Source organism: Oncorhynchus clarkii, chromosome 7 (genome assembly GCF_045791955.1).
Source record: "Oncorhynchus clarkii lewisi isolate Uvic-CL-2024 chromosome 7, UVic_Ocla_1.0, whole genome shotgun sequence".
Classification (NCBI taxonomy): domain Eukaryota; kingdom Metazoa; phylum Chordata; class Actinopteri; order Salmoniformes; family Salmonidae; genus Oncorhynchus; species Oncorhynchus clarkii.
In genome coordinates, this window is record NC_092153.1 from 62,806,306 (window position 1) to 62,824,131 (window position 17,826).

Sequence of the window (17,826 nt, forward strand, 5' to 3'; positions counted from 1 at the left end):
TTTTCCATAAAAGGCCTTTTCTGGGCCGCTGCAGATTCCCAGAAGCCAGTTTGAGTCCTCTCCGCTCTCGCCTCTCACACACCATTAGTGCTTCTGTCAAGGGGGGACACTTGGGATATTTACTATGTGGTATAGTGGGACAGGGAGACAACTTCAACTAGGCCATCAAGTAATATTCAGGTAAGTCCAACAGAGATCCTTAACCAATCAAAAGCAGGGTTATAGCCATGTGCCACTGAGACAAAAAGCATGTTTCAGCTACGCAGTGTGTGCTACTGTTCCCTGAACCATGCTTGTTCCCATTCATACCAGTCTCTCGATTCTGATTATCTTGCTTTGGAATAAGTTTTACTTAAACAGCACCCAGGTCTTTCCTGAAGTTAGATTTGTTTGCCACCAACACACTTCCTGTCAATGAGAAAACCAGTAACTGTAGAAGTTAGAGGCAGCTTAATCCTTTACGAAACACCTTTAACATACCAGCTACTGTAGATAGTTTAACCATTTTACATTCCTTACTATATATTTACATCTAGCTTTTACAAAATAACTGACAGCATAGATTTTTTTTAAACACAACTCCTCCAAAAATCGACATATTAAGCAGAATGTCCCTATAAGCAATGATACTGCTACTTGTGCCCTTCACCATAATCAATGCCTCTTCCTTTAAAACTTGCCTTTCAGTTCCCCAATAACCCTATGAAGCATTTGACAGTCTAGGTAGGCCACCAGGCCACCCTGGTTGGCCCAGCGGTCTGCCCCAGGGCTCTCTGAGTGGGATAGGTGGTAGGTCAGTTCCCCATGGTCATGGTGCCCCCCCTCACAGTGGCCGAAGCGGAGGCACTCTTTAAGGTCCAGCATCCCCCCCACCCAGTGCAAGGAGCAGGGCATGGGGGCCGCAGGAGTCCCACTTGAAGGTGCTGCCCTCTGAGAGGACGTAGATGTCAGCTAGGCCCAGGATCACACACAGGATCTTGTATCCTGCCCCCGAGGCATACATCAGCCTGTCAGGCCCACACAGAGGGGCCAAGGCCTCCTTCACCGCCTGCTTCTCACTGGAGCTCAGCACCACCGATAGTCCTGGACACTCCGCAGGTCTTTCTTTAGGTCGGAGCACCGAGCAGGCTTTGACACTCCCACATGACACACCCCAGAAATGCTTCCCCTTCCAGCTGCAACAAATATGCACATCACATCAACCATATGTCATTAAAGGAAGCTTAGATGGTGAGGTCTGAGCATTACTAAGTATGTTATTTCTGTGTTAACGCTATTTAAATTCAGTAAGTGGATTGAAAATAGTAATTGCAAATGAAAATACCTTTTCCAATACTTAACTTGAAAGAAATTGGTAATTTAATCAACAACTTAAATTAAAGCATTGACCCTAACCCTGGTGTCAAAATGATTGCTGTTCTGGTTCTAGAGTCAAATCCAATTGTTTTTGTCACATGCTTTGTAAACAACAGGTGTAGACTAACAGTGAAATGCTTAAATACAAGCCCTTCCCAACAATTCAGAGAGAAAGAAAATAGATAAATAAAAGAAAAGTAAGAGTCTCACCCTGTTGGGTCTTTGTGGTTGAAGGGCTGGTTTATGACCCCTATGATGGGTTCCCCAGTGGCGCAGAGGTATACCCCAATCAGGACCAGGGCACACTGCAGACCTGAAGGACAGAGACAGCCCTCCTCACGACCCTCAATGTACTGGCTAGTGGCATCTGAACGAAAACCAAACACATAGAAACAACATACACTATATATACAAAAGTATGTGGACATCCATTCAAATGAGTGGATTCGGTGATAGGTGTACGGGGTTGCAAACTAAGAGGAGTGGGGGTTGGATCCCCACTGGCTGTAAACGAACGAGTGATGCGCGTTTGGAGCAATTCTGGCTGTATCTAAGGCTCAGACAATCGTCCACATAGCAAACAGAATGCAGAGCAGCACGCAACTGAAGGAAGAAGAGACAATGTGCTAGTTACAGCATCAGCGCGCACTCTGGAAAGGCAGCTTGCCAGTCAGAGCAGCAAGTCCCCTGAACCGTAAGAAAGAGGTAACTTTAGGTGAGAAGCCTGACCACGGAGACAGGGGTGAGAAGGTGATTAAGCATACTTCATGAGCTGTAACCGAAGAACTACTAACAGTTGGAAAGTTTGAGGTACGGGAGAAAGTGGTGGAACAAGCATTAGCATTGTTAAGTATCTTGCTAGCTGGATCAAATTCTCTGTTAGCTAGCCAGAGAAATGTTGAGCAACATTAGCCAACTTATCTGATAAAATAATTTGAGTTTATGGTGTGAAAATGAACTTGCTAATAAAGTCAGACAGCTAACATTACAACATCAGATGAGCTAACATTAGTAACCTTGGGGCAGCGGGTAGCCTAGTGGTTAGAGCGTTGGGCCAGTAACCTAAAGGATGCTAGATTGAATCCCTGAGCTGACAAGGTAGAAATATGTCGTTCTACCCCTGAACAAGGCAGTTAACCCACTGGTCCTAGGCTCATTGTAAATAACTGACTTGCCTAGTTCAATTTAAAAAAATATATATATATATAACCAATTCGCTATAGTATTAAAACCTCTAGCGACTCCCAAACCCGCATGCGGGAGCGTAATCATCGCCTGAAACTAATTAGCATAACGCAGCGGACATAAATGTCCCTAGAAAATATTCCTATTCATGAAAATCACAAATGAAATATATTGAGACACAGCTTAGCCTTTTGTTAATCACCCTGTCATCTCAGATTTTCAAAATATGCTTTACAGCCAACGCTAGACAAGCATTTGTGTAAGTTTATAATAGCCTAGCATAGCATTATGCCTTGCTAGCAGCAGGCAACCTTGTCACGGAAATCAGAAAAGCAATCAAATTAAATAATTTACCTTGGATGAACTTCGGATGTTTTCACTCACGAGACTCCCAGGTAGATAGCCAAAGTTCATTTTTTCCCCAAATATTATTTTTGTCTGCGAAACAGCTCCGTTTGTTCTTCACGTTTGGCTGAGAAATCGCCCGGAAATTGCGGTCACCACAACGCCTAATTTTTTTCAAAATGATCTCCATATTATCCGATAGAAACATGGCAAACGTTGTTTAGAATCCTTCCTCAAGGTGTTTTTCTAATATCTATTCGATAATATATCTGTCGGGACAATTCCTTTTTCTCTAGGACCGATTGGAGTAATGGCTACCTCTGTACTTTACGTGAGAATCTCTCTCGGAGCCACCATGTGACCACTTACGCAATGTGCCCCCATACGGCTATTCTTCAACAGAAATGCGTAAAACTACGTCACAATGCTGTAGACACCTTGGGGAATACGTAGAAAGCGTAAACTCGTTGATGGTACATTCACAGCCATATAGGAAGTCATTGGAACACAGCGCTTTCAAAACCTGGGGCAGTTCTGTTATACTCACAGACAATATCTTTACAGTTTTGGAAACGTTAGAGTGTTTTCTATCGAAAGCTGTCAATTATATGCATATTCTAGCATCTTTTCCTGACAAAATATCCTGTTTAAAACAGGAACGTTTTTTTTCCAAAAATGACAATACTGCCCCTAGAGTTCCAAGAGGTTTAATTAACTGGTATAGACTCCTTGCCATTCCTCAAGCTATAACGGGTTAGTTGCTTACTAGATCCTTTGTGAAATGTTAACTAACTAACCACTCACTATCTGTTAACTAATGTGTTCACTCTACAGTATGTGGTTAATTTTCAGAATTAGGTGAAAATGAGGCGTTGCTTGTTAAACAAGTGGATTCAGGGATCAAGTGTAGCTGGAGCTGGGCCTGGCTTAAACTGGATGCCACTATAGAGGTGAAAGGAACACCACACACTTTCCCTCTTTCTCACTTTTGCTGGCACATTGTAGAACAGATGTCCACAGGCAGAAAGTGTACAATGTAATAATGTGCAGTGTAGCCCAAATATATTGCTTTTGTTGTGTTGAACTTGACAGTAATACCTGTGTGAACGAGGGAAATGATACTTTTTTTCTCAGTGAATGTTATTTTTGCACACATGTAGCCTCTTGTGCACTTAATCAATGTCTATAGTGGTGATAATAGAGAAAAAAATAGAATGCCCGTTTGTTTAATTTAATTTCTACTTATAGATGTTTTTTTTCTCCCAAGTACAATATTAATGTGTGTGGTCACAAGCGTTCTATTATAAAGGCTATCATGACTAACTGCAATATTAGTGTATTGTTTTTTTCTCAAGATGAGTGTAATTTGCAGTCAAGTCCATTTGCTAGGCAACAAATAACATTGGATTGCTTTCTTTACATTTTTTTGCTGTGAGTTAGGTTCACATTAACCACTTTATTTTACACACAGAGACTGATCATGTAGATCATATTATTTGTTGTTTAATTAGTTAACCTGCAGTTCCCCCTAGCAGGGATTGTTTTGCATGTTTCAGTGCAAAAAAACAATTTGTCACCTTTTTGGGCCCTCAGCAGTTTGCATCCCATGCACCTAGGATGCCACCTTTCCAACAAGTTCATTAAATTTCTGCCCTGCTAGAGCTTCCCCGGTCAACTGTAAGTGCTGTTATTGTGAAGTGGATACGTCTAGGAGCAACAACGGCTCAGCTGCGAAGTGGTAGACCACACAAGTTCACAGAACGGGACAGCCGCGTGCTGAAGCGCGTACAAATCATCTGTCCTCGGTTGCAACACTCACTACACAGTTCCAAACTGCCTCTGGAAGCAACGTCAGCACAATAACTGTTCGTCGGGAGCTTCATGAAATGGATTTCCATGGCCGTGCAGCCGCACACAAGCCTAAGATCACCATGCACAATGCCAAGCATTGGCTGGAGGGGTGTAAAGCTTGCCGCCAATGGACACTGGAACAATGGAAACGCGTTCTCTGGAGTGATGAATCACACTTCACCATCTGGCCATCTGGTTTGTCGAGATCGGTGTGGAAGAACTTGACTGGCATACACAGAGCCCTGACCTCAACTCCATTGAGATTAGTTGGAATGCCGACTGTCCGTCAGGCTTAATCGCACAAAATCAGTGCCCGACCTCAGTAATGCTCTTGTGGATGAATGGAAGCAAGTCCCCGAAGCAATGTTCCAACTAGAGGTCGACCGATTAATCGGAATGGCCGATTTTTTTTATATAATTTTTTTTTTTTTACACCTTAATCTTTATTTAACTAGGCAAGTCAGTTAAGGACACATTCTTATTTTCAATGACGGCCTAGGAACAGTGGGTTAACTGCCTTGTTCAGGGGCAGAACGACAGATTTTCACCTTGTCAGCTCGGGGGATCCAATCTTGCAACCTTAACTAGTCCAACGCAATAACGACCTGCCTGTTTCTCGTTGCACTCCACAAGGAGGCTGCCTGTTATGCGAATGCAGTAAGCCAAGGTAAGTTGCTAGCTAGCATTAAACTTATCTTATAAAAAACAATCAATCATAATCACTAGTTAACTACACATGGTTGATGATATTACTAGATATTATCTAGCGTGTCCTGCGTTGCATATAATCTGCCTGAGCATACAAGTATCTGACTGAGCGGTGGTAGGCAGAAGCAGGCGTTGTGCGTCAAGCATTGCGCTGTTTATGACTTCAAGCCTATCAACTCCCAAGATGAGGCTCGTGTAACCGAAGTGAAATGGCTAGCGAGTTAGCGCGCGCTAATCGTTGTGTTGCTGGTTCGGGCCCAGGGAGGAGCGAGTAGAGGGACGGAAGCTATACTGTTACACTGGCAATACTAAAGTGCCTATAAGAACATTCAATAGTCAAAGGTTAATGAAATACAAATGGCATAGAGAGAAATAGTCCTATATTTCCTATAATAACTACAACCTAAAACTTCTTACCTGGGAATATTGAAGACTCATGTTAAAAGAAACCACCATATGTTCTCATGTTCTGAGCAAGGAACTGAAACGTTAGCTTTCTTACATGGCACATATTTTACATGGAGCATATTGCACTTTTACTTTCTTCAACACTTTGTTTTTGCATTATTTAAACCAAGTTGAACATGTTTCATTATTTACTTGAGGCTAAATTGATTTTATTGATGTATTATATTAAGCTAAAATAATTGTTCATTCAATATTTTTGTAATTGTCATTATTACAAATAAATCAATTTTTAAAAATCAGCCAATTAATCGGTATCTGCTTTTATGGTCCTCCAATAATCGGTATCGGCGTTGAAAAATCATAATCGGTCGACCAAGTTCCAAGCCATCCCAGAAGAGCGGAGGCTGTTATAGCAGCAAAGAGGGCCAACTACATTTTTCTTTTTTTTCTTACCTTTTTTTAACTAGGCAAGTCAGTTAAGAACAAATTCTTATTTTCAATGACGGCCTAGGAACGAACAGTGGGTTAACTGCCTGTTCAGGGGCAGAACGACAGATTTGTACCTAGTCAGCTCGGGGATTTGAACTTGCAACCTTCCGGTTACTCGCTCTAACCACTAGACTACCCTGCCGCCCCACATATTAATGCCCATGAATTTGGAATGAGATGTTCGACAAGCAGGTGTCCACGAGAGGTCGACCGATTATGATTTTTCAACGCCGATACCGATTATTATTTTATTTATTATTATTATTTTTTGTAATAATGACAATTACAACAATACTGAATGAACACTTATTTTAACTTAATATAATAGATCAAAATCAATTTAGCCTCAAATAAATAATGAAACATGTTCAATTTAGTTTAAATAATGCAATAACAAAGTGTTGGGCACGTTTTATGTTACTTTGTGCTGTCATTTTGGACCGGAATAAAAAGTGTGCCTGTTCACTACACTCTGCTCTCCTGCACCTGACTTCGCCTCCAATACACACTCCTAACACAAGGACAAATCTCTTCCCTGGAATTTGTGTAGTATTTACACCACACTAAGTGGATCTGCTCAGTGCTCACACATCCCTTCTAACATTATCCATAATATCATTCCAAGTATATCTACGAAGACAACAAATCGGGTTTTTAAAATAGTGACTCCTGGTCAGGTATTACCAATGGGGTCAATCCAGATGCCCAGGTCAGAGGGGCTGAGGGGTATGTGGAGGTCGTCTGTGCCCGTGTCTGTGAGTGTGAGCGAAGCGTCTTGGTGGATGGCACACGCCAGGAGAGTCGCCGCCATCTGGTCCCCATCCAGCACCGTGGCCAGCAATGCGGCCGTCTCCTTCTCTGTCCCACACACTGTGACTATAACACTCTCACCTGGGACGCACGCATGAACAAACACACAGAGCCAACAGGTAGTCGACAAGTCCAGTGTTATTAAAAAATGTGATGGTAGAGTGGAATTGTTGCTCTTATCTATCTGTGTAGTAAGTAACACTTATTACCCAAGTAGCTGTATATGTTTCATAGTAATAATAGTAATTGTGGATGCTGTTTCTACTAACCTAGTCCATTTTCAAACTTGTTAGACTCCTCTCCTTGTATATGATCAATAATTTCAGGAAACTAAGGTAAAACAGGATAAAACCAGGGGAGGGGTTAGGGTTGCCATAAACATTTTATCATACTAGAGAGGGATATGCCACAAATCCTTCAGAGGGTTGCCTGGATTTCAGACATGAAACAATCCTCATCATGATAACATGAGAAGTGTTTTGGTTCCTGTACCTGAGCTCCAACATCATGGCGGATCATCTCTTGGGATTACCACATCGGCTAGCGTCTTGAAGTCCTGGACAAACTTCTTGTTCTTGTCCACCCCAGTCTTCTCCTGGACCAGCAGCTGGAAGAGAGGGGCCTCCTGCCTGCACACGCGGGCCACATTGGCCGCCTTCTCTGCCACATGCAGCAGCAGCTTCAGCAGATCAGCCATACCTAACTGACACCTGACCTGAGAGGGTTAACACATTAAATACCTATGTGTAGGCTAGAGGGGCCTTAGATATGGGGTCAGAGTTTCTGGAAGAGGGTGTTTTCCAAAAAACATGTGCCACAGCGTGGCTGAACTGAGGGGTTACAAAAAAATATAGGTTTTTTTTGCCACAGCATAGTAGTGGGCCATAGCTCCTCTCAATGGGGAAAGGATCTTGAAGATGTCAAAGATTAACTCTGTAGGGGTTATAATGAAGCAATTGACTGAATTACCTGAGGTTGTCTACTCTGGGTTCACGCCTAATTATAGCCTCTCAAATGATGAAACCAGGACATCTCTACGTGGCTGCAAAGGAAAAGAATGAGCCCATTTAATAAGAAATAACCTAACCTGTTTAATGAAGCCAAGCACTCTATCCACATACAAAAACTTCAAAGAAGTCCAGTAGCTTAAAACTGATCTTTCTGGTTCCTCCTCACTGCTTTAAGTCAAAACAATCTATGGCATTTGGGCACGTTGAGGCAGCTGTGTGGTTGCCCCATTGGGTATTTTTGTACAGCCAGTGTTTCTCTGGTTATGGCCCTGCTAACAAATTGTTTGGAGACAAACAATTCAAGAGTTAAACTGATTACAATCTTCTAGAGTGCACAGTCAAGAATAGGCTACTAACACAGAGAACACCAGTTTACTAACACAAAGAACTGCAAAAGTTTCCAGTGAGTATCAAGAATGGTCCACCACCCAATGGACATCCAGCCAACTTGACACAACTGAAGGAAGCATTGGAGTCAACATGGGCCACCATCCCTGTGGAATGCTTTCAACACCTTGTAGTCCATGTCCTGACGAATTGAGGCTATTCTGGGGTTCTTACTGTTTAATACACTCACTGTAAATGCTAAATAATTTCAATTGTAATTGTGTCGCCAGTCACTCAGTAATGTCTTCCCTCCATCCACAGTGCATTCAGAAAGTATTCAGACCCCTTTACTTTTTTCACATTTTGTTACATTACAGCCTTATTCTAAAATGGGCTAAATAGTTTTTCCCCCCTCATCAATCTACACACAATACCCCATAAATGACAAAGCAAAAACTGTTTTCTATTTATTAAAAATAAGAAACTGAAATAACACATTTACATAAATATTCAGACCCTTTACTCAGTACTTTCTTGAAGCACCTTTGGCAGCGATTTCAGCCTTGAGTCTTCTTAGGTATGACGCTACAAGCTTGGCACACCCATATTTGGTGAGTTTCTCCCATTCTTCTCTGCATATCCTCTCAAGCTCTGTCAGGTTGGATGTGGGAGCATCGCTGCACAGCTATTTTCAGGTCTCCCCAGCGATGTTAGATCGGGTTCAAGTCCGGGCTCTGGTTGGGCCACTCAAGGACATTCAGAGACTTGTCCCAAAGCCACTCCTACATTGTCTTGGCTGTGTACTTCGGGGCATTGTCCTGTTAGAAGGTATACGTTTGCCCCAGTCTAAGGTCCCGAGCAGGTTTTCATCAAGGATCTCTCTGTACTTTGCTCCGTTCACTTTCCCTCGATCCTGACTAGTCTCCTAGTCTCTGCCTCTGAAAAACATCCCCACAGCATGATGCTGCCACCTCCATGCTTCACCGTAGGTGCCAGGTTTCCTCCAGACGTGAAGCTTGGCATTCAGGCCAAAGAGTTCAATCTTGGTTTCATTAGACCAGAGAACCTTGTTTTTCATGGTCTGAGTCTAGGTACCTTTTGGCAAACTCCATGCAGGCTGTCATGTGCCTTTTACCGAGGAGTGGCTTCCGTCTGGTCACTCTAACATAAAGGCCTAATTGGTGGAGTGCTGCAGAGATTGTTGTCCTTCTGGAAGCTTCTCCCATCTCCACAGAGGAACTCTGGAGCTCTGTCAGAGTGACCATTGGATTCTTGGTCACCTCCCTGACCAAGACCCTTCTCCCACGATTGCTCAGTTTGGCCAGGCAGCCAGCTAGCTCTATGAAGTGTCTTGGTGGTTCCAATCTTCTTCCATTTAAGAATAACGAATGCCACTGTGTTCTTGGGGACCTTCAATGATGCATAAATGTTTTGATACTCTTCCCCAGATCTGTGCCTCGACACAATCTTGTCTTGGAGATCTATGGCCAATTCCTTCGACCTCATGGCTTGTTTTTTTGCTCTGACATGCACTGTCAACTGTGGGACCTTATATAGACAGGCATGTGCCTTTCCAAATCATGTCCAATCAATTGATTTTACCACAGGTAGACTCCAATCAATTTGTAGAAATCTCAAGGATGATCAATGGAAACAGGATGCACCTGAGCTCAATTTTGAGTCTCATGCAAAAGCTCTGAATACTTATGTAAATATGTTTTTTTTTTGTTTTTAATACATTTGCAAACATGTTTTCATTTAGTCATTATATGCTATTGTGTTTAGATCATGGGGAAAACATTGAATGTAATCAATTTGAGTATACAGCTGTAACAAAATGTGGAAAAGGTCAAGGGGTCTGAATACTTTCCGAATATACTGTTGGCTACTTACTGTACGTGCGCATATTTCACGCAGCTGTAGTTCTTTACCGTAGTAACAGAAAAAAACGATCAACCCAGCCACTCCGCACTTGAGTAGATTATCTGATCTAGTAATTAACACGCCTTTATATAAAAATACTATCAACAGTGGATGCTACCCTAAGTGAAATATAAAATCATTGTAGTTTATTCTACTCTTACCGGGAAAGGTTCCGGCTGATTCGTACTTTGGTCTTTTCTCGCCCTTCGAAGTTGGCCTGTCACGATCACTGCAGATGTTTTCTGTGTCAATGCACACAGGGTGGGGATTTCCAGAATGGGCGTGAAGCAGTGTAGGCTAGTCTACAATCGGCTACAAAAACAAATGCACTATGGGCAAAACTCCAATGTAGATGATCTGAATTCCTTACTTCAGGGAAGGGGTTGCCTTTTCTTGTTTGATTACGTCGGTGCAGATGTTGCGTTTGGGAAGGGCGGACGAGGTGATTTTCCACAGCTCGTGAAGGCTTTTCCTGCGCAGACGAGGGCGGAGTTTAGAATGTAGTGCTTACTGTAGCCTACCAGTGGAGAGTTCTGTGCTGCTACAATGTAACCTAATTTAGCATGCGTAAAAGTAAGCACTGCTACAATGTAACAATTTTAACATCAACACTTCTGGACCCGTCTACGGCGTCCACTCCTGTTTATTTCCTACAACATATAATGAATTATTCTACATCCCCAATATTTTTATCTACATAGAAAGGTAAAAGGACTGGACAAAAGCTATGCAACACAACATTTAGAAGTCTGGGAGAAGAATAATCATTGCATCAATTCTAAATGCTCAATCCTAGGTTAATGCTTAATCCAAGGTAAAGGTGACCTATGCAGCAACTTGGTCAAACGTTTCGGGTAGCCTTCCACAAGCTTCCCACAATAAATTGGGTGAATTTTCCTGACAGAGCAGGTGTAACGGAGTCAGGTTTGTAGGCCTCCTTGCTCACACACGCTTTTTCTATAGGATTGAGGTCAGGGCTTTGTGATGGCCACTCCAATACCTTGACTCTGTCATCCTTAAGCCATTTTGCCACAACGTTGGATGTATGATTGGGGTCATTGTCCATTTGGAAGACCCATTTGCGACCAAGCTTTAACTTTCTGACTCTCTTGAGATGTTGCGTCAATATATCCACGCAATTTTCCATCCTCATGAAGCCATCTATTTTGTGAAGTGCACCAGTCCCTCCTGCAGCAAAGCAACCCCACAACATGATGCTGCCACCCCCGTGCTTCACGGTTGGGATGGTGTTCTTCGGCTTGCAAGCATCTACCTTTTTACTCCAAACATAACGATGGTCATTATGGCCAAACACTTCTATTCTGTTCTACGGCTAAATAGTTCTCTATTTTTGTTTCATTAGACCAGAGACCATTTCTCCAAAAAGTACAATCTTTGTCCCCATGTGCAGTTGCAAATTGTAGTCTGGCTTTTTTATGGCGGTTTTGGAGCAGTGGCCTCTTCCTTGCTGAGCGGCCTTTCAGGTTATGTCTATATAGGACTCGCTTTACTGTGGATACAGATACTTTTGTACCTGTTTACTCCAGCATCTTCACAAGGTCGTTTGCTGTTGCTCTGGGATTGAGTTGCACTTTTGCGCACCAAAGTACGTTCATCTCTAGGAGACAGAACGCGTCTCCTTCCTGAGCGGTATGACGGCTGCTTGGTCCCATGGTGTTTATACTTACGTACTATTGTTTGTACAGACAAACGTGGTACATTCAGGCATGTGGAAATTCCTTGGATTTCCCCATGATGTCAAGCAAAGAGGCACTGGGTTTGAAGGTAGACCTTGAAATATATCCACAGGTACACCTCCAATTGACTCAAATGATGTCAATTAGCCTATCAGAAGTTTCTAAACCCATGACATAATATTCAGGAAATGTTTAAACTGTTGAAAGGCACAGTCAAATTAGTTTATGTAAACTTCTGACCCACTGGAATTGTGATACAGTGAATTGTAAGTGAAATAATCTGTCTGTAAACAATTGTTGGAAAAATTACTTTTGTCATGCACAAAGTAGATGCCCTAACCGACTTGGCAAAACTATAGTTTGTTACAAGAAATTTGTGGAGTGGTTGAAAAACGAGTTTTAATGACTCCAACTTAAGTGTATGTAAACTTCCGACTTCAACTGTATGTGTCAACATTCCATCTTCAAAATGACCATTCTATGGATTACATTTCAATGAAATCCCCCAAATCATGGTATTTCTTTGTTCTAGCTTTGTGAGGAATCACCCAATATATACATAGTTTTATCATTTTGTTATACTATCCCTTTTAAAAATCTTTATATTGACTTCGTTGAACAATAGCATTTGTCTCTGAATCATTTTCAATGCTTTGCATGCTTTGTTAGTTTTATTCCCTGTTCCAACCTCAGACCCTCTCTCTCTCCAGGTGCAGGCTCCAAAACAATCCCATGGGCTCACAGCCCACATAGGAACTCCCTACAGACACATCTGTGGTCACTGTGAGAAGAGGGTTAGGGGAGGGAGAGAGAGAGAGAGCATAAATGGAGTGATGGGAGAGAGTGAGATAGTCTTAGACTAAATAATAATAGCTGTTCAGACAAAACAATCTGTCATCTGAGATTCCTAGCTCCTGCAGTGATCATATAAATATTATTGCTAATAATTCTACTACTAATATAAAATAGGACAGGAGCTGTCAATTCACTAACAAAACAGACCTAGTAATAATTTCCAACATGAACAGTTTAGTTATTTTATTTATTTATTATTTTATATTTTTTTCCAGGTAACCGTAACACATTTTGATACTCTCTTCACTTTTATCTCTGTCTGTCAACAATCCCTAATGGATAACCTACAGATTAAGTATTTTTGGTGGCTGGGACAGACGCCCGCAGCGTGAAAAGACAGGGGGCTTGTCTGCGAGGACTGCAGGTTCCCACACAGGCATGTCACCTGACTGTCTAAGGGGAGTATTAATGGGTGAGGGAGCGGCCGACCTGTGATCCCCTGGCTCTTCGCCCAGTGCCTCAGGCCCTATGTGACTTGCTGGGGTTCCGTCTTTTGTCATGCGACCCCATTGACCATCAGGGTTCTGAGTAGGTGCTGGCTCAGCAATCCGAAGGTTAACCCTGTTACGACGATACAGTGATCCATTCACGTCGACCAAGTAGGAGCGTGGTTTCACTTTCTGTACACAGGATCAGAGTCTCCAGAGACCCGTTTGGTCCACTGTCCCTTTAAAATTTATGTACAAAAACATTGATTTCAAAGTTTAACAAACCATACAACTCTATGCACAGTGACTACTTTGAACAATTTACACAGTAAATAAACAAAAACATTTACTGGAAAAACTGCAGATGCAAAGTTTGATAAACATTTTATCTGCACAGTTCTTCCTGGAAATGTGTTTTTGTACAATTTTCAGTGGAAATTGTTAAAAGTGGTCCTTATGCACAGAGTTATGGTTTGTTAAACTTTGACATCAATGGTTTTTGTATGGTATACATTTTAAAATGAAACATCTGAATCACAGCGTAAAGTCTTTACCATGGGATTGCCCACTTGCCTGAGAGAGAAGTGAGCAAAGCATTTAGGGACTGGTAATTGTTTAAGAACATTTATATGGCATTGTATTTTATACCTACCTCCTATTTTTCATATGCACGGCTGGTGGCAAAGTCTTGACTGCTTGCACATTTTTCTTGGGCGTCCACCTGGCCAGTGAAGAATGGGCCCTGCAAAAAAAAAAAAAAAAAAAATTCAGAAGAATGAACTACAATAATGCAACTTGTAAAGGCCTTAAAACAAAATCGTAACACCAGACGTATTAATTTCGGCACCCAAAATCAGTGAAATAACATTTTTATTAAAGATGTTCATTCATTTTTCAAAAAGCCGGATATTCCTTCCCATTCCAGATACATCATTTTATTTTGAAATGAATGTATTAGAGGTTAATCACTTCCGGGTCAAATTTGGTGGCGTTGTTGTTTTCATATTTCTGTTATTCGTCATCAGCTTTACGTTATCTGGTAGATTTATCGTGGCATTTCATGTGTTGTACTTTTGGATATCTCACTACCAAACACCCCGATTCGATATTGATTATCAGCAAAAGTAGGCTAAAGTTTGTAAACTCAATAACAATCACTGCTGCTAACAAGTTAATAGCTAGCTAACGTTACCAGCTAGGTAGCTATGTCACCAAGCAGTTGTTGACATAGCTCACTAGCTACCAAGTTAATCCAATTAGCCAATCAGCTAATGTCGGCCAGCTATCAAACATTTAAGGTAGCTAGATTTTTTCAAAAGAGGACATGTAAAACTTTAATTTGCTAAATTAAATTAGCTATGTCACATAGCTAGATAACTACTGTAACAAGTAGGCCTAGCAACGTTGTTAGATATCTAGCCAGCTAACTATCTTGAATAATGCGTGTAACAGAACAGCTTATAGCTAACGTTAGGTTTTAACTAACTCAACTATAATGGACCTTTGAAATGTCTACAATTTCATTTCAGGTTTTGATTCACTGACACTCCCTACTTTTCAGCTGTTCGGCGGTCCCTGTGTTCCCTCCTAAAGCTTTGGAATGGGCAGTCATTTCCGCAGTTACATCTGGGACCCGGTCCTCATTTTGTCTCAGATTGTGTTGATGCAATGCATCTACTACAGCTTCCTGGGTTTGTGGCTGGCTGTTGTGGACAGTCTTGTACAAACCAACAGATCACTGGACCAGATCTTCAGTTATGAGGTGAGTCTTTGTGAAATGTTTCCTACATTTTCCTAATTTTTGTCTGTTGAGTTGACAGTAGACTGATTCACAACATGGCGCTATGCTTGCAGGTTCTTGGATTTGCAACAATGCAGGGCAGACTCTCAATGATGGCGTTCATCTTGAACTCACTTACCTGGTAAGTTAATGGGCCGACTTCGAGTGCTGCATGTTCCCTCAACACTTTGGTATGAAGAAGTCTAGTCATATACCATTGATAAAAGGCTGGTTTGTTATGAGGTCAATAATCTTTGATGCTTTATAGTAGATGACAATCTTAACGTTTGGTAAACTTAGCCAAACTACGAGCTATGAATCAAAAACTATCATAACATTTACACACACACGTCAGTTGAATGACCAACCTGTTTTTTGGCATGTTGTCTTTCATCGTACATCTGTCTTGCTGTTTCGTCAGTGCCCTGGGCCTGTTGTTCTTTATCCGCCGAGGGAAGCAGTGTCTGGACTTCACTATCACCGTGCACTTCTTCCACATGATAGGCTGTTGGCTCTACAATGCCCACCTCCCGGCGGCCCTGTCCTGGTGGCTGGTCAACGTGGCCTGCATGGCTCTGATGGCCGTGATTGGAGAGTACCTATGCATGCGGACTGAGCTCAGGGCCATCCCAGTAAACAGTGGACCTAAGTCTAACCTTTGACTGCTGACCACCTGACCTGACCCCACTCTGTGACTCTGGCTCATTCCCTGTGAACTGTTCACTGACAGTATTCTGACCAGTATGATGTAGGGTATGACATTTGTGCCCAAAGACTTGGTGGGACTGGGATGTCAGCTGCTATAACGCAGTAGTTGGATCTAGAGACAGAGATGCTCCAAGTTGGAACATTGCACACCTCTCAATAGATTCAAGGACTTGGAAATTAACTTAAATGGTGCTGGTTGCTGTATTTATTTGTAAACATGTACTACCTGTCTAACAGTGAATGCTAACTTTTTCCTCGACCCACTAAGATATCACTTGCTTTGAGACAGTTCGAAGCAGAGTTTAGTTTGTCCTACAAAGAGCTTAATGGTTTCATGATTTGATTAAATAATGATGATATCACATGATTGTGGCAAAATGATTGTCATGCACATGCTTTCGGTTATGTCCTTTCCAGTTGAGAAAAATAAAAACGACAACAAACTAGTCATACATGTAAACAACAGATCACCAGGTATGGAATTATATTTTAATCCTAATTATAGTTTGTGAGCTTGAGGGGTGAAAGTAATCAGCAATGCTCATTCATACGTCAACATTATGAAGTTAACGTGACAACGCTATAAGAGCAGCAAGTATCTGATAATCATCGCTTAGCATGATCATAGTGTTGTGTGTGTACAAGATGTGATGCTGTGGAGAGCAGATGGCTCCTCTGGGGATGGTCTGTCAGCCACCAGCTGTGTTCTGACAAGATGCTGTCACTGTGTGTGTGCCTGACTGTGTGCTCGATGGTGCAGTGACTGCCATCTATGGTCAAATTATACGTAAACCTATTTTAGTAAGCATGCTTAGTACTCCTGGTTCTCTGCTGATTTTCAATGCACTTTCTCTTTCCTTCTCATATCCTATTATTTGTCAAAATGATTTTCAGACTATGTCTGGACCTTACACTTTTATATCATTCTGAACTTTGTGTAAGATCACAGAGGTTTTACTTGAATTGCGGTAGAAATCTGGACTATGCAGTGAGATCTTTCTACACCTCACCTGTTAATGTTTTTTCCGCTGGCATTGCTGCTGTGGTTTTTCTATAACTACGGTATTGAACTCTTGATAATAAGTGGGATCATTTGGTGTCTTAAGACCAAATATTTTTATTTTACCACAAAGAGTGCTTCTCTTCACATTACATATTTGACTCATACAGTGGGGCAAAAAAAGTATTTAGTCAGCCACCAATTGTGCAAGTTCTCCCACCTATAAAGATGAGAAGCCTGTAATTTTCATCATAGGTACACTTCAACTATGACAGACAAAATGAGAAATATAATCCAGAAAATCACATTGTAGGATTTTTAATGAATTTATTTGCAAATTATGGTGGAAAATAAGTATTTGGTCACCTACAAACAAGCAAGATTTCTGGCTCTCACAGACCTGTAAGAACTTCTTTAAGAGGCTCCTCTGTCCTCCACTCGTTACCTGTGTTAATGGCACCTGTTTAAACTTGTTATCAGTATAAAAGACACCTGTCCACAACCTCAAACAGTCACACTCCAAACTCCACTATGGCCAAGACCAAAGAGCTGTCAAAGGACACCACAAACAAAATTGTAGACCTGCACCAGGCTGGGAAGGCTGAATCTGCAATAGGTAAGCAGCTTGGTTTGAAGAAATCAACTGTGGGAGCAATTATTAGGAAATGGAAGACATACAAGACCACTGATAATCTCCCTCGATCTGGGGCTCCACGCAAGATCTCACCCCGTGGGGTCAAAATGATCACAAGAACGGTGAGTAAAAATCCCAGAACCACACGGGGGGACCTAGTGAATGACCTGCAGAGAGCTGGGACCAAAGTAACAAAGCTTACCATCAGTAACACACTACGCCGCCAGGGACTCAAATCCTGCAGTGCCAGACGTGTCCCCCTGCTTAAGCCAGTACATGTCCAGGCCCGTCTGAAGTTTGCTAGAGAACATT

At 41.9% G+C, this 17,826-nt stretch overlaps 1 protein-coding gene, 1 long non-coding RNA gene and 1 pseudogene across 3 annotated transcripts; 1 reads left to right on the top strand and 2 right to left on the bottom strand.

The window, feature by feature from the left end:
- Positions 1-543: 543 nt before the first annotated feature.
- LOC139413632 (inositol polyphosphate 1-phosphatase-like) lies at positions 544-7,981 on the bottom strand (annotated as a pseudogene).
- A 5,557-nt stretch (positions 7,982-13,538) lies between these two features.
- LOC139413637 (uncharacterized) lies at positions 13,539-15,029 on the bottom strand. Its single transcript, XR_011634818.1, has 3 exons — positions 14,947-15,029; positions 14,045-14,134; positions 13,539-13,631 (listed from the first exon to the last, which is right to left on the bottom strand). It is a non-coding gene; the product is annotated as an uncharacterized lncRNA (long non-coding RNA).
- LOC139413636 (protein SYS1 homolog) lies at positions 14,356-16,345 on the top strand. 2 transcript variants are annotated; one of them, XM_071161249.1, is made up of 4 exons: positions 14,356-14,690; positions 14,954-15,154; positions 15,247-15,314; positions 15,594-16,345. In XM_071161249.1, the coding sequence occupies exons 2-4, from the start codon at positions 14,993-14,995 to the stop codon at positions 15,832-15,834; spliced, it is 471 nt and encodes a 156-aa protein (XP_071017350.1). In that variant the 5' UTR covers positions 14,356-14,690; positions 14,954-14,992; the 3' UTR covers positions 15,835-16,345. The 2 variants fall into 2 exon arrangements, with proteins under 2 accessions (XP_071017350.1, XP_071017349.1); XM_071161248.1 differs by having other exon boundaries at positions 14,356-14,516.
- Positions 16,346-17,826: the final 1,481 nt, after the last annotated feature.

Bases quoted from the DNA above. Each gene is read 5' to 3' on its own strand.
- LOC139413636 (XM_071161249.1), top strand. From the start codon at position 14,993: ATGGGCAGTCATTTCCGCAGTTACATCTGGGACCCGGTCCTCATTTTG. The intron at 15,155-15,246 runs GTGAGTCTTTGT...CTATGCTTGCAG, and splicing joins ACCAGATCTTCAGTTATGAG to GTTCTTGGATTTGCAACAAT. The intron at 15,315-15,593 runs GTAAGTTAATGG...CTGTTTCGTCAG, and splicing joins ATCTTGAACTCACTTACCTG to TGCCCTGGGCCTGTTGTTCT.